Source organism: Leuresthes tenuis, unplaced genomic scaffold, assembly GCF_036924035.1.
Source record: "Leuresthes tenuis unplaced genomic scaffold, fLeuTen1.0.hap1 SCAF_3, whole genome shotgun sequence".
Lineage (NCBI taxonomy): Eukaryota > Metazoa > Chordata > Actinopteri > Atheriniformes > Atherinopsidae > Leuresthes > Leuresthes tenuis.
The window spans coordinates 21,033,155-21,049,578 of NW_027325357.1; the positions used below are offsets into that span (position 1 = coordinate 21,033,155).

A 16,424-nucleotide genomic window follows, 5' to 3' on the forward strand; every position below is an offset into this window, starting at 1 on the left:
ATTTCTGTCCCATTGCCCATTTAATCAGTGCAGACATTGATTTTCTGGATCAGCTATCTGCAGTGATTCTGCACATAAAACCATCAACTGTCTCTTACCCTCCAGTCGACCCTGTCATCCCTCCATCTGTCTCCTGTACTGTCCATCGCAATCAATTCAGGACACTTTTCCCATAATGTCAGTGCGATGCTCTTATTGTAATGAGTAATTGTAATTAAGTGTGGTGTGCATGAGCGTATTAACAACAAACTCTCTGCAATAATGGGTCATGGAAGAGGGCCATTCGTTTCAGAATCTTTTGCTTTTGGACTCCACGTGCATTCAGGATCTCATATGCTGGTCCCACACACTCCAACAAACAATATGCACCTGAATGTGCCTTGTCCAGTGCAAGGGAAGGTCATGTTGGCTATGAATGACATGAGATGGCATCAAATAAAATGGAATGATGGGTGAGAGAGGCCATTCTGCTGCCCTGACATTGGCTTCTGCTTTAAAGCAAGAATACACTGAAGGAATAAAGAGAGTCTTTAGCTCAAGCAGAAGTGCCACATGAAAGAGCATTAGAGGTCCTGCTGTCAGTCATTCAAGTCAAGTGTATTTCTATAGTGACTTAGCACATTTGAAAAAATAATGGGTTTTTTTTAGAATGATCATGGGTCTGACCTGTACCAGGAAGTTCCACGGATTAGGTGCCACCACCAAAAAGCTTCTTTTTTTTTTCTTAACCTGGAACTACAAATTTCTTTTTTTTTTTCCCTTGTCCTGTTCAGCATTATGGCAGCAGAATTGTAGTCTGAATACCTTTGATGCCAAACAGATTTGCTTTGCCAAGGGAAGTTTTATAAATGTAAAGCTCCCCTTGATGCCCATTTATTTATTTCTGTTTACAATATATGACATGTAATAGAACTGAACCGGACCGGGGGACAAGGAAAGAAGAAGAGGAAAGAGGGGGAAACAGAACAAAAATAGAAACAAAAACTAGACAACCAGCTGCTACACCTGTAAAAAACAAAACAGACAACAATCCATGGTCTCTGAGGGGAATACAGCCTTAGTGCCACCAGGAGCACCTGAAAGCAGACAAGCAGAGAAAAAAAAAAAACACACAACCAAACAAAAACTACAAATTTCTAAGAACAATTGGCTCTTAGACCTCTGTGCTCTGGTTGAAAAAGTTCAGACAAGCAGGGTGTCGAAGGGCCAGTGAGGCGCTTAAAAACGAGGAATACATTTCTAAACTGAATCCTGAAATGGACTGGAAGCTAATGTAGGGAGGGCAGCACAGGTGTGGTCACACCATACTTGGTTTGACATCAATGGCTTTCTGACAGAGACGCCTCCAAACTTAAGCTTCAAATTTGCACTACAGAAGAGAGAGTCAAGACATTTTTGGTTTACCGTTTAATTCAATTAATATAGCAACAAAGCAAAAGTCTTAAATTCAAGTCAATTAAATAAAGTCAGACTCAATCCTGTTCATACAAATTATATTCAGTTCTTTCCAAGCCAAATCTATGTAGTTCATTCAGTATAATAGCATTTCTAAAAAGACATAAAACACTGTCTAGTTAAGGAAACCAATGACGGATATCTTCATCTCAACTGTACTGACATGGTAATCTACGCTTAGGTGGGTCCTGACAACCCTGCCAATAGGCCACTGGGCCCATAGCAACCGATGATTGATCACCATCATAGTTTGCTCTGTGGTCAAGTTCTCAGTGTCCTTCTGCCATCTCTGTGGCTCAGAATTAAGGCAGATAGTGACAAATGATGTTAGAACAGATACAATCTGTAAGAATATTCCTATGCTGGTTGGATGCATAGACTGCAAGGCGATGTGAAACTTCACAACATCCCAAGTGACCAGGTGTTGGTCGGCAGCATCAGAAATTATATATCTAGGTGGGTTTATTATGAGAATTCTCAACTTTCTATCAGCACAATCAGCAAAACTGCGTAACAATTTGATAAACCCTCAGGAGCCTGTAATATAAATGTCCTTTACTGCTATAGCTGCTAAAAATCACCTTTTAAGGTGCTTAATATAACCTGATACCCCATGTGTGGCGTATCAAAATGTGCAGAATAACCTCAGCTATCACATTAAAAACCCATAATCGCCAACTATTGGTATGCATACAACAACTGCTATGCATCAAATCCCTTTTAAGTTTTGCAGAGACAGATTGCATCTCCCTTCAAAGGTTTTCATGGAATTTAGGTCAGGCCTCATTTCTGGCAAGTTTAAAGCAGCCCATGTCTTCCTTTTCAGCCATTATATCGTTCTGTTGAGCACCGACACGTTTTGCACAAAATGCCTTGCCTCACCAGAGATTTTCTAGGAGAAAATACAGGCAATTTGGTTTGGAATTTTCCACAGTGGCTGTTCACACAAGCACATCAAAGCGCCAGGCTTTCTGCTGGAGAAGTGCTCTCCTGGCTGGAAATGCGAGGTAAGAGGCAGCACATGATACAGAAATGATTCTGTGAAAATTGCTGAGCTTCCTTTACGACACACTGAGAATGGCAGACGAGGCCCTGACTGCTTTGTCATGAGTACTGCACGCTTCTGTAAATATTCACTATAGTGGGGAGCAAGAATCAAATCAGCATACAGGTCAGCAGAAAGGACAAAATCTCACCAGCACACACACACACTCACACACACATTTACTCACACAGAAGCAGCAGACGTTCCAAAATGTTTTCTGACACATTCGTACATCGTCTCACATGCTGAAGTTTTACAAGGGAGCTGAGTGGAAACCCTCAAACTCCGAATTGCAGACTTTTCTGACATCCACATCCTTGTAGCATCTTACAAGGAGTTTTACTTTATGACTGAAACTTCTCAACAGCATTACAAGCTGCTGAGACTCAGATTTCAAGGTTATTTTACTGCCTTATAACCTTTGGGATTCTGAAACTGATGAAAGCATTTCTGATTCTCTTGTCTGAAAAAAGACACTGGAAACCATCAGCATCCTTTAATGCTTTCAAACTGTGTCCAGTGTATGTTTTATGTCGTTATGTTTTACTTTACTTAATAAAAGCCTTTTGTAGCCGTTCAACAATTTTGGACATCTAACTGAAATATTTTGTTTATTCAGATTTGGTTCCTTTACATTCATTTGAAAACATGTTCTAAATTCTTCCAATAACTCTGACCAGCACCAGATGTGGCAGGAATGTCAAAGATTTAGCAGCTAATCATTCAAAGTTGCAGGTCCAATCTAGTCTCCTCACAGTCACATTTATAGCTTTTTACTTACTGGGGTCTTTCAAGCACTGCAACTGTGACAACATGAAAACACACATACAACTCCATCAAAATATGATATTCTCCTGCAGTGTTCACATTTGCCTTATCTATCAAAAGAAACCTCACAGACTGGAGACCCTGTGGCCTGAGGCAACACTGCCAATTGGTAATAGGCAATAAGAAAGCGCAGGGTTCACATACCCCGTGCACATTGGTTTGACTAGTTGTGTTAAGCATGCAGCGTCGCACACTGGAGAACAAATGAGGGAACTGGTTCAAGGATGTTAACACAAGAGTTTCCTTAACCGAGCGAGACTTCAAGGGCAGAGTTGTCCCACATTATCTGGGTCGACTCTTCGGGAAGTATCAACTAAATTAACAGTCATCTCTCGATATCTCCACCGGGAACTTATTTTGAAAAGACACAGACTGGTGTCAGATGATTAAGGCTTGTTTGAATGCGCCACTATGTTTATTTTTTGTAAATTTTCCTCTCTATCTCAACAATGATATAGAAAAAAAGAGGACTAAGGCCCAAAATTCAGAGTGGATCAGAGTGGAATCAATTTTCATATTTTCATGCTGATAATATCAAGTAAAGTAGGACAAAGCTGGGTGAAAGAGATCTTGCATGAAACCTTGGCTATGAAAGATGCTGGCAAAGGCTTTAAGCCTTAAAAAAAATTGCCTCTATTTTCTGTAAAAGCAGCTGCCCGAAAGATTCTCAAATGGCAAAGAACTGCATGCTTACAAGGCCAAGATGGGGTAATTTACCCGAATATGGATGGCATGTTTTACTGTTATATGCAACGGACATTAGTTTTCTCAGTTCCAGTAAAACCAGAGAACGTCTTTGCTGCTCAGTGCTGATCACTGTAGGATGAACTGTTCTCAGAATTAAGTCTCAGTAAGAAAACTTCTCACTGCTGTCCAAATGCAAGTAGCCATCATTAATTTTCAGATGAGCATCTCTCATTGTTACAGGAGCACATCAGTCTGCATCACAGGAGCCGATTCTGGGTCAATCCCTACCCTATTTCCTGCCCCCCTCCTCCCCCCTCCTCCTTCATTTCCCCTCCTTCCCCCTCTCATCTGCTATGTCTGCTCTGCTGCTCCATGGGGGGAGGTGGAGGCATGACAAAGAATCAAATTAGCTTCCTCTCCTACATTTTCATGACAGACAAGTCTTGTCAAGGTCAGTGAGAAGCCATCCCTGCTTGATTCTCATTATTTTTACAATCTGAGACAAGAAGAATAAAAGATTTGGTGGATTTCCTACAGCAGCAACATGACTGTCTACAACCTATAAAATGGGCGTGGTGTAAACTTTGTCACAAACTAAATCAGTTAGTTTTGCTGAAGTGGACTGAGAGATGGAAAAGGGAATTCACAAAAAGGTGACCGATTTAAAACAAAGTGGCAACAGGAGGCAGCCCACAGACATAGAGCATCTTTACATTCTCCAGTCATTAATCCCAGGCTTAGAGCCCTTACAGATGAAGCATGTGAAATTTGACAAACTGCGTGCTTATGTGAAATCACATGCAAAAACTGTTTCAAACACGTGATGTTTTGCATTCAAAGAGGGTAAATACAGGACAGAAAGGTGAACCTCTCAAGATCTCAACGCCCAAACAAGCAGCAAAATACACAGAATCGCATGTTGGAATGGTATCTGGTCAATCACTTTAAGAATGCGAGTCAAATATAAACACACTTGAAACCAGATGCCTTTGTTCACCTTTTTCTCTCAGCCACAGCGTACAACAAACGCAGCTGAGAGGCAGACTGCTGCCATGACTCTGCTTGTCTGTCTGCTTCCCTGGAGGGCCGGTTAGCATTACCACCCGCACAGCCTCCTTCTCTGTCAGACAGCATTTACCATGAGGGCTAATGCAGCCAGCGCCCATGTCTCTATATCTGTCTGTTGGTACGTGACTTTAGTCTGGGGCCAAAGGCTTTTCTTTCAGACACATGCATTCTCATTCATTTTCAGGTCGAGGTGTAAGTTGCAATAAATCTAATAAAAATGGGCACTGACTTTGCAAAGAGAATATGAGGCAGACATCGTGACATATGAGGATCCCTCTTGCACTGAGGCTGTCTTTTGTGTGCAAGATAACCATAAGGATCATGTTTTGATGCACATGGTCTAAGAGAAGTCTCTAGAATCAGGTTTCAACCATGTGTTTTCAACATAACCAAATTGTGATTAATGCCAGTGTTAAAAGAATTGTTACATTTTTAACAAAGTCTTAGATGGGTGCAGATTTTGATATCAATAATAGAAATAATAGCCGGGCAATAAAGGGGGGATAGATTCTGCAGGCAATCAGAATTCAACACAACACTAGTTGGTGAAATTGCAGATCAGTCACCACAAAACTGATCATGAGCTTCCAAGGATTTGTAATACATTTTCTGCTGTAAATTATCACCCGCCAGTCAGTTGTAAGGTTGATTTTAGCACTTTTCACCTTGTTCTTTTGCTCTTATCTTTTAGTTTTCCTTTGCAGCCTCACTCTCAACATAAAACCACAACCAAAGTTATCAAAGTAGGAAACAACTTAGTAGCTAAGCAAGAAAGAAAGCAAGAAATAATTCTAGAGAGCAAAAGCTGAAGAGAGGAAACAGACTTGGACAGTACTTTTATTCTTCTGACAAATAAGCTATCACATACACTATGTTCACATAACCTTTACAAGGCCATAATATCATGTTAGATTGCCGTGTCGCTCCTTGCTGTGGCCTAATAAATCCATGCTCTGTATTTCCACAAGATAACACAGCACTGCAATGCAACCTGCTACATAAAACCTACATAACATCCTCTTGTCCGTAACGGTTTTATTCCTATAAGATCCTTGCAAACATAATCTGAGCTTTAGCAAACATAATCATTACCATGTTTGCCATTTTAGTTTAATATGTTCACATACTAACATTTGCTAATTAGCTGAGAGACAAAGTATACAAGAAGGTGAATTCCACTTGTTTTAAACAATAAAGCTACTGGACAATATCATGAATAACACAGTAATTGCATTTCACATTATCCGTTACTAATTTCATGCTGATTCAAGCGGTTTTAAAGCCAATTTCCTTGCTGACACCTCTCTCCATTCACAGGCAGTGATATAAAATGCACTCGGAGACTCAAACCCCAGCCGTGATTAAGCCACTTAATCTTGAAGGTGATTATGGGCCAGCTGGTCACTCACACAGGCAAACACGGACAAACATCCTCTCTCTGTATCTGCACTGCAGACAGGAGTCAACAACAGGAGGGAGGGCATCAGTGGGTTCAAGTGTATGTCGCAAAAAATAACACTGATGTGACAGTAAGAAGTAGTAAACGTCACATTCTTGTAGCATTCTGGCAAGTTAAGTAAAAAAAAAAAAAAAAAATAGAAAAGAATTTTCATTGTTCAGAAAGAATAGCTGGCATTAGAATAGAGAAGTAAATAAACTGTTGACAGTCTAGACACAACACCTGAGGGCCTCCATCTCTCTGCCTCCTCTCTGGGAAAGTGGCGAACATGTGCAGCTGCGCCCAAATTATTCATCCACTCGATGCTCAAACAGACACATGTGTGCAGTTCATATTTGCACGCTACAGTAGTCCTTTTGACAACAGAAGAGACATTTGCTCCTTTTTCCACCTCACCCCCCCACCCCGCCACCACCCTGCTCTGTCTCTCCCCCTCTTTGATTTTTCTTTGTTATTTGCTGTATTCAATTGCAGGAAACATTGCTCTTTTCAGAGGAGGGGGAGCAGTTTATAACACAAAGACATCAACAGAAATGGACTCTACAAACCGTTCCTCTCCCACAAAACCCTTCCACGCAACCATACTCGCTAAAAATATAGCCTGAACCTGATCCACATCCACTTTATCTATGTGTGGTCAGTGTGTGCAAGCTCAGCAGAGCGCACAAAGATCCGCAGTGACATCAGACTCATTCACACTATGTCCTCTGTCTACACTCACCACTAAGAGGTGCTCTGTTTAAAGGGCTTCTGTTAACCCCCTTCCCCCGCCCCACACACACAGAGCCCCCTGTGATCTCTAAATGGCCACAACAATGTCAACACACACACACGTACGATTAATCACAATATGCAGGCTACAGAAGATCTAAGCAATCCATTTACTTTTCCCACAAATGCAACTAAATGAAAAAAAAATATTATTTTCTGACCATGCAACCTGTTACAAAGATTTCCTTGTTCTCAAGCGGCATGAATAATGACAGCCATGACTGTTTAGAGGGCCAACTGACATATGATGAGACCCTGATAACAGTAAAATGCAAATGCCGAATTGGACTGAAGCGCCTTTCATTCCTCGCTGAATTCAAATAAATACACGTCAGTTTGTGTGAGCCTGTGTGCGCAGAGGGCATCGAGGGAGGACAGTAAGGTGGTCACACTGCAGCATTTTGGTGAGTTTCACATTATTGTGTTCACGGTGCAGACAGGCGTGAGCGAGAGAAAAGCAAAAGCGTGAGAAGGAAAGTTTAAAAAGACATGTAGCGACAAGAGAACGCCACTTTTAGTCAGCAGAAGGCAACAGAGCTGCAGGGTGACATCAAAAAGGTCCAATTCCACATAATCTCTTCAGTCCCGAGTGAATCGCGTCGACATCAGCAGCTCACGAAGCAGGAAGTGGACAGGAAGTGTGGATAGTTCTGCAGCGGCCTTACAGGAAGTCATTCTGCAACAGCAGCACTCCATTTGGGAGCACTCATGCACTGAATTGGGAGAAGTTCATCAAAAGACTGCTTGCACAACCATGACCCAAATATTTCAATCTGACATACGGATGATACACACACAGCTCCCCAGTGGTAGTCAGAAATAAAATGAAAATACTATTACACATTTTGAAAGTGACTGTTTAGCTACACAGATTAAGATAAACTCAGAAAGCTAATTGCCTACTTTGGTCTGTTGATCTTTCAGTCAGCCAAAATCTGTTATTCAGCCCATAAACCAAAGACAAACTATCTGTTTCCAGCAACTGTTGGAAAACAGATAGAAAAAATACTAATCAAAACTGTTATTAAAAGTCCTGATGGTTGCTGTCACTCCATCACAATATATTGTAGTTTAAATGTCCATTCATGCCATGCTTGTTGACTTCCAAGTCAGAAGTTTTTTGCACTGCACGCTCGCAGCTTCTTTAGCACTGACACAACAAAGTACATTCACAGTGAGCTGTCAGGTATAAGAGCTATACAAAATATAACAATATGTAACCAAGGTGGGCCAATTAATTATAATGGCTGCAAAAGCCCTGAAGCAGACAGGAACCTTTTCAGGACCCCTCACCCGCACATCATCCCCCTGCTGTCTTCCCCCCATGTTTCCCGTTTCTCTTCACTGCTGCGTCCAAATAGAAACGCAAAAATGCCCCCAAAAATAATCTGACATGAAAACATGTGACCACCACCAGGCAAGGAGGAAGTGATGCACAGCTGTGGACGGCCAACTCGGGCGTGTGCTCTGCCACGTTTCCTGCTCTTCTTCCCTCCCTCGAGTCCAAATCACTGATTAGAAACAACTTCAGTGACGACTCCCATCAACAAATGCATGCTTTCACCACACCGGTGACTGTGAATCTGCAACAAGTTGGGCAACAGGAGGGGGTGCGGCAAATGTCGAGACCAAGTGTCAGAATGCTCTCATGAGGAGATTACACTGCAGCAGCACAATCCTGCGGCCTGTAACTTCAGTACTGTAAGGTTGATAACTGTCTCAGACGCATACACACACACTGTTTCCCACCAAATCCAGCTATTTATATGGGAAACCCCTTGGGAAGCATGTAACCCAGACAAAGCCTGTGTGGCAAACTATTAACACACACAGGAAACAGGCGAGACTGGTAGCCGGCACAGGACATACATCCAATAACAAAACACCACCTTTTTTTCTCCCATTTAAAGCTATTGTGTATCAGCTGTGAGAGGCCCCTTCTGCAGTTGTAGTCTGCTCCTCTTGTTTTGTTTTGAAGCCAGTGGAGCGCATTAATGGGATTTCATGAAAAAGAAGGCTTCTTTAAGATTGATTGGTCTCATCAGTTCAGCTTCCATTGCCTTTTAGCTATAAATGCCTCAGTCAGCCACCTGTGAGCTGGCAAAGAACACTTAATATTTTACAATCCGTTTGCAGACTCCCCCTTTCAGTCTGCCTTATTCCTGTCACCTTCCTGAACCACAACACCGTGAAACACGAAGGACTCGACTCTTTGGCGAATCCTTGGGTAATCTGCTCAAATTAGCAGGCGTATATAGCCTCGGGAGGGTGGAAGTTAAGGTGAGAACATCAAGTGGCGGTCACAAGTCTAGAGACCACAGCAGGGCTAAACAGATTTGTCTTTGTGCCTATTTATACACAGCCATGGAGGCTGACTTAGCAATTCAGCACTGGACGGCAGGTTTGCTGGTCTGATATGAGTTAGTGGCACACTGAGAAACAGCAGGGGACAGAGATCAATATGCAAATGGAATTTTATGCAGTGCTCATAACTCTCATGTCAAGTTTCAGCCTACATGCACATAAAAGCAGGATGACTGACATTCAAAGCCGGACACACAAACACTTGGAGCGAGTCTAACACAAAGCTTTCAATGTGGGGGTAAACGTAGCACTTATCATAAAGTCAGCAAAAGGGAGCGGCACCATCCAGCAGGTGAAGTGAAACTGCACAAACATCTGTGTGTGTTAATGCATCTGTGAGTGTGTGTGTGTGTGTGTAATAGACTCAATCCACTTATCCATAGGGCATGTTTGCTCACACCAAGTCTATTTTGTAAATGAATGCAGCGGCATAAAGATGCAACAGCCAGGCCGAGAGCAATTTAAACACAGCCACTTAGTAGGGAATTATATTACATGCATGTGGTCATGTCCAACCTAACTGCATTTCAGTGTGCATGTGTGTGTCAAATCCATTCCTGAGGCAGTCAAGTCTGAATGCAGGGTTGCAGGCCATGTCACTGAGTATAGAGACATTGTTTAAGGAAGGCAGAGCAGACACTCAGGAAGTAGATGCTGACGTCTAGAGTTAGCATACTGGTTCAACCACACGGCAGCCTCGGTGACCTCCTAATGCAGAATCCCACTTGCACACACAAACTCAAAGTTCTGCACTGTATGTCGCACGCCCGGGGGCAACACAACATGGTAGCAATTAAACACCATGCCCTCTTATCAGCGGATGACTTTCTCTGAGAAAAAAAAAAAAAAAAAAAAAAAAAAAAAAGCTTGGCGGTTTGCTGAGTGGGGGGAAGAAAAAAAAAACACTGCTTATGCGACAGGAAGTTATCCTTCTCCATGTGTTTATTTGCCTGCTTCCCATTTCCTGTGAAACACACAGAGACACTTTTTGTGGCACTCGCAGGACATGTAAACATAGATCATGCATGATGAAAAGAAGCGGTGCGAGCCCGCCCACGAGGAGTCATGTAATTACACAAACTGCTGAAGTTCGTGTCAATTAAACTACCGAATTAACTGTCCTGTGATTAGAAAGGCCTCCGTATGGCCAGACTTCCCTGTGCGATTTTGGTAGGTTACACATTGATCATCCAAAAGAAAAAAAGAGCCAGAGCTAAACCCCATGTGGTGTGTCACCCTCACTCATTGAGCTGCACTCCATCAACAAGCCTCCGTGTTGGCCTATATTCTTGATTATAACTGCACTTGAGCAGCAGTCACCAGCTGTCTGTGTAGTTTCTCTTTTCACAGTTTTGTCAGCAGCACCTACTCTACTTCCTGTTACAGTTTGTGCTGTGAACAAGCACAAAGGAGATTCACTCAGCGGCTGACTAAAGGCTGAAACCTCCCCCCTGGGGAAATGGTGCCAATTGTTTTGAGTCTCATCTTAAAAGGCAGTTCTGCGGGGTCAACCCCCCTCCCCCCCCTATCAATCAATCAATGGATCCCAAATGGATTCTTGATGGATAATTGTTACATTTCACAATATTGTAGTTTGTTTACATGTGCACGGGTAACACACTTCTCTGATAAAGACGTGGTGGTCAGCTGATTCACCGGTTGACGTGAGGAAGCCTGGAAAGCAGCGACTTACATGGACTGTGTGTCCCTGTCGGACCACCACCTCAGCTCCACGCGCACTTCTTTAAAATGAGCACCATTACAGACGCAGTCACACTCAAGTCCTGCCTGCCACTTTCAGAGGCTTCCGCCCGGCCTCACATGCGGGGACATTTACATGATCTCTTTGAATCTGTAATTATATATAGCACACACACAGCTAATGAGCGACCAATACCCTCACACCAGCATGCCGTGCTGGCAGAGCTTTTGGCTGCATATCCATCACAGGCAGTGAAGGAGGAGAGCATCCCCTTTGTGCTTATTTCACAAGGCAGAATAAGAGAAGCCCCAAGAATTTATTTTAAAGGGCTCTGCTTTCACAAACCGGTTATAGGGCCAATTTCTTTCTTTTCTTTCTGCACAACCTAAGGGTAAACTGAACAGATAAGGTCAGATCGCAGGTAGTCGTCTGAGAGAATTATCACACAAACATTGCTTTGGAGAGAAACGCCCATTGTCCTCTCTGCACCTGGCAGCAGCTGTCCTTGTCACTTCATCCCAGGTTAAATCCAGGACGCGAGCTGCTGCACACCAGAAAACGGGCAAATGCTGAAGATTGCCCTCGCACCCAACGTGAAAGCAGCAACCTGGAGCTCGCGTGGCACAGACGCACGTTTTACCTTGTCAATAAAGTGCACAGCACCACCCATGTACTGAAAAACAAGGTAGGATACTCCTCTCTGTATCTGTGGGAGCTACTGTATCCCCCAATGAGCTTATGCATTAAGAAGCGTTAGTAAAGAAATGATACTATAAGTATCAGCCTGATGTATTTCACCGATCGCCGGGAGTCACAGACACAAAGTGGTCTGCTAAGGTCGGCATGTTTCCAGCAGACAGACGTAGGAGGCTTACCTCAACGCAACCTTCACACAGCAGTCGCTCTGGTTTGCCATGGTCGGTTTCAAGGTCCACCAGCGGGATGTGGAGTATTTCGGCTGGGTTGCGTTTTCAGTGTGTGAACCGTACGCGGCTGCGGCTGGGTTGGGTGTCTCAGGTCAGCGGGAGCAGCCGTCAAGACCTGCCGGCGGCGAGGTGCCTCATTGGGACTCCTCTCGTCGTCTTCCTCTCCTCCGCTATGGCAGTCATTTCTGTCTGACTGACGACAGTCACATCGCAGTTTTGAACCCGCTTTTGTCTTTTCTTTCCGTGGTCTGTTACTACATCCTGTTGAAACTGCATGTAAGGGAAGCGTGTGCTGCTCTGCAACCACAGCGCTTCTCTTGGCGTTCACGCTGTGTGAGCGCTGAGACTGTGCACCGGAGGGGGCAATGCTGCCTTCGCGAGCTGTCGGAAATATTGGAAACCGTGAAACTATCGCGCTAGACTTAGACCATCTCTCAGACAATTCACCTCAGTGGTTAAGATAGCTATAGTCTTACTAAAAAATATCTAGATAATTCAATAAAGCAAGCTAAGTGTTGTAATTTGTAGCTACGCGTTTGCTATAAATAGCAATAATGCGATGCTCACGTAGCTGCTTAACTACACTATGCTGCTATGCTTTAACCTCTACAAACCTCCCTGAGAATAAACCCATAGTTCCCACATGAAGGTGATTTTTTTCACAAAAAATTAAATCAAAAGATCAATAATGGAAGTTTATTCAATTTAAGCATATTTTGTTTTTTTCCATGCAGGTTATTGATGTTGAGTGTAACTATGTTGACCAGAAACGAGTCAGCTATGGTAGAATTGTATAAAACAATCATTTACCAACTATAAATAGATAGAAATAATCAGATTAAGTCTTAACTGTGTTAAATATGGCATGTTTAGCTGAGGAATGCAAGTATTATACAGTACAAGGGTCAAATGAACGCGGAACAAGGTGCAGCGTTCTGTTGTGACACATTAATGGCAGAGGACCTAAACGCAGCATAATCGCAGTCGATTGACACGCAGCTGTGCCAACAGCTCAATTAGTCCCGCCTTATTTTAAATGGACAGACCAATCAGTGACTTTACAGATGGATGCAGCCCCGCCCAGCGACACACCCACAACTCATGTAAAGAGTGATGCTGGCAGCACGTTTTTTGCTGCAGCGGCGACATCTGAAGTCCGTTAAACCGCCATAAAGAGAGAGGAGCTGTTCCTGACTGAGAGGAGGAGCCACCGCTGTGAGCACCTTGGGGGTCAAAGGCCGAAAAACATTCGGTGGTTTATATGTTTGAACTTAAAGGGGGAGGTAATTTGCCCTGGCTGCAGGGGAAGTGACACTAAACATGCTTCCCTCTGCAGAGTCACATTTTTGCAAAAGGGGAAATTGAAATCCTTTCCCTTTGTTGAGTCAAACAAACATGTTCTCTCTTGTCATTTATCTTCAGTTTGTGTCACACTATATTCTTTTCTAAAGTTTGTGGCTTTTGTCTGTTCCTTTCTCCACCTTCCTGGAACATTTGGTGTGTCCAGGCTTAAATAACCCATGCAAAGTAAATGTACCACACTGCAGCTACTGTCAGTGCTATTGGTACATTTTGGAGAATTGCATTCTTACCAAATCCTCATCCTTGTCATCCACAATTTGCATCCGGAAATGGATCAAAATGGACCAATAAATTGCATGTCTGCACTGCAGTAAACTGTTTCCCAATATAACACACTTCAGTGCACCACATTATTTCACAACACCAGGCAGATCCGTGGCTTTAAAATTAATTGCATTGTGCTGTAAGAGCAAGAGCTAGCTAAAAAGAGCTAGAAAATGGTCCTCCACTGTCACAAATGTCACTTTTTATTAGATGACGCACAGTTAAAAAATTGATTTCTTGCACTCGAAACCCATTTGGTGTGGGCAAAGAGGAGCTTATGAGTCTGTTGGTGTGGTGTGGACCAGGTGGCAATATTAGTGCTGTACAGGCAGCAGTGCTGGATTCCACACAAGATTAACATCCAGTTATGAGGATAAAGCTGCAATCCCCGTAGATCTGCAGGGAACCAGCCGCCGCAACTGGGACAACGGGACACACAGACAAGGGCGGCTTGCACAAACACACACGCCTCTTATTTATTCCAGCAAAGTTTTAAGACCAGCTCGTTGGAACTGTTACATAATTAGGCTGACCTGTTTTCTTAAGCATAATCTTAAACCCTTTCATTCCTCTTCCGGCATGTTTACATTTTTCAAATCCACTCCAGGTGGGGTTTTTTTCTCCCCTTGTTTCCCACCCCCTCATCACTTCACAGCGTAAAAAGCACAGTTCATTATAAGACTAGGAAGATATTTTAATTCTGCATTTGCAAAACTGCCGCATAATCCTCATATCTGGTGAAATACTGTAAACAGTCAAATTAATAGCGCCCTAATTGCATAAGAGGCGTTGAATTATAATCATTCTAGCTGCCCTGAGGTTCTATCAGTCACGGTGAGGTTAGCAGTTTTTTAAATTTTTCTTATTCAGCTTGGATTTTAGGTTTAGCCTCCTTCAGCAACACACACATTCTCCCACATTATTCTAATTTTTTAAGCTTATCCGTTATATCCTGTCCTGGAAAGATGAAGATGAGTCATAACTTTAATGTGCCCCAATCTTTTTATGGCTATTTTCATATGCTGAGTGTATCATTCTTAAATCCAAAATTAAACTGTGAAAAAGAACACACAACACATTTTACATATCAGAACATAATAGTGCATCCGTCCCTTAGTAATTCTTAAAGTCAGGTATGTACTACCTCAGATGAACAGCAATACATGACATATTACTTTGATTTATATTTCACTAAAACTGAGCAAAAATGCTGAAGCAGTGGGGGCAAAAACTAAGTAAACCGTGATTCAGAAGCTCGTACAACCACCTTTAGCAGCAATGTCTTGAAGTAATCGTGTTTTGTATGACACTATCAGTCTCACATAATTTTAGAGGAATTTTGGTCCTCTCTTCTATACAGCTGGACTTTGACAGGGTCATTGCATGGGATGCTTGGGATCATTGTCATGTTGCATGATTCAGTTTTGGACAAGTTTTAGACAGATTGCTTGTTTGTGGTCAACTCAAGACTACATTAGATAACAGATCCAGCCAAGATGCGTTTAACCTCATTAAAGTCTAGTATTTTATTTAACTATCCAACATGTGCATCATGTGACGTTCTTCAATGTAATGGACCCAAAGCAGCGAAGAGAAATAGAGATGAAAGATGAAGCTGCACTCTAATGTATTCTCCATCCTTATACTTTGATGTGTCTATAATCCCTTGCATGCGTTTTCTATATTTGGCTTTGAAGCTCCATAAAATAATCCCCCCCATTCTTTAGCGGAACAAAACTGTTTGAATTGGCCAGGATTACTCAAGCACACGTTTTGTACACTCTCTGGCTGGCGGAGGAAAAGGTGCATTGCCAAAATGACAAGTCAGGCAGTTTAAATGGTTTGTTTTGCCTCTTTCCTTGTCCTTCAAAATTGGATGAGTTTAATAAGCGTGCACGGATGTTTGAAAGTGTCTGTGTTTATTCACGAGTGCAACAGAGGAGCAGTGTTTTAGATTTATCTGTGACAGCTGCAGTGGTGTGAGGCAGAGCTCTTGGCAGCCTTGCCCCCCTGTTGTGTTTTGTCCCATCATCCTGCAGAGCTTAACTCTCACTGCTTCTTTCAACACAAGCTAAAAAAGCCTTAACTGTTTATTATTTAAAAAACTAACATGACCAACTAACATCCAGCAGAAAGACAAGTGCAGCTGTGTTCAGCAGGTATAGAGCAGGAATATCAAATACTCCTAAAATGACAGCATGCCCATTGCAAGTTCTAGCTCTGGCACGTGCTTCAGACTGGGCACAACGGTCATTAGTGGTTTTAGGGTTTCCTTGTCAGCTCAGACAGAGTGAATGACACTTTATGTCAATATCCATGGCCAGGAAAAGAACGCTTGCTAATTTTTTATTAGATTTTTGGCACAAAACTGCAAAATTCAACTTTGCTGAAGGGCATGAAAATATGTCTGATGAATGTTGGAAGCACATTCTTTAGTCAGATGAGACCAAGGCAGATTTCTTTTTTTTTTTTTTCCTCCACAGATGGGGCCCA

At 42.7% G+C, this 16,424-nt stretch overlaps 1 protein-coding gene across 1 annotated transcript in view; it reads right to left on the bottom strand.

The window, feature by feature from the left end:
- Positions 1–12,621, bottom strand: part of kif21b (kinesin family member 21B) — a 64,840-nt gene extending 52,219 nt beyond the window's left edge. Inside the window, exon 1 of the mRNA XM_072382482.1 lies at positions 12,255–12,621. Coding sequence (XP_072238583.1) covers positions 12,255–12,295 — 41 coding nt within the window. The 5' untranslated portion in view covers positions 12,296–12,621. The remainder of the gene's footprint in view (positions 1–12,254) is intronic.
- Between the last annotated feature and the right edge of the window lie 3,803 nt (positions 12,622–16,424).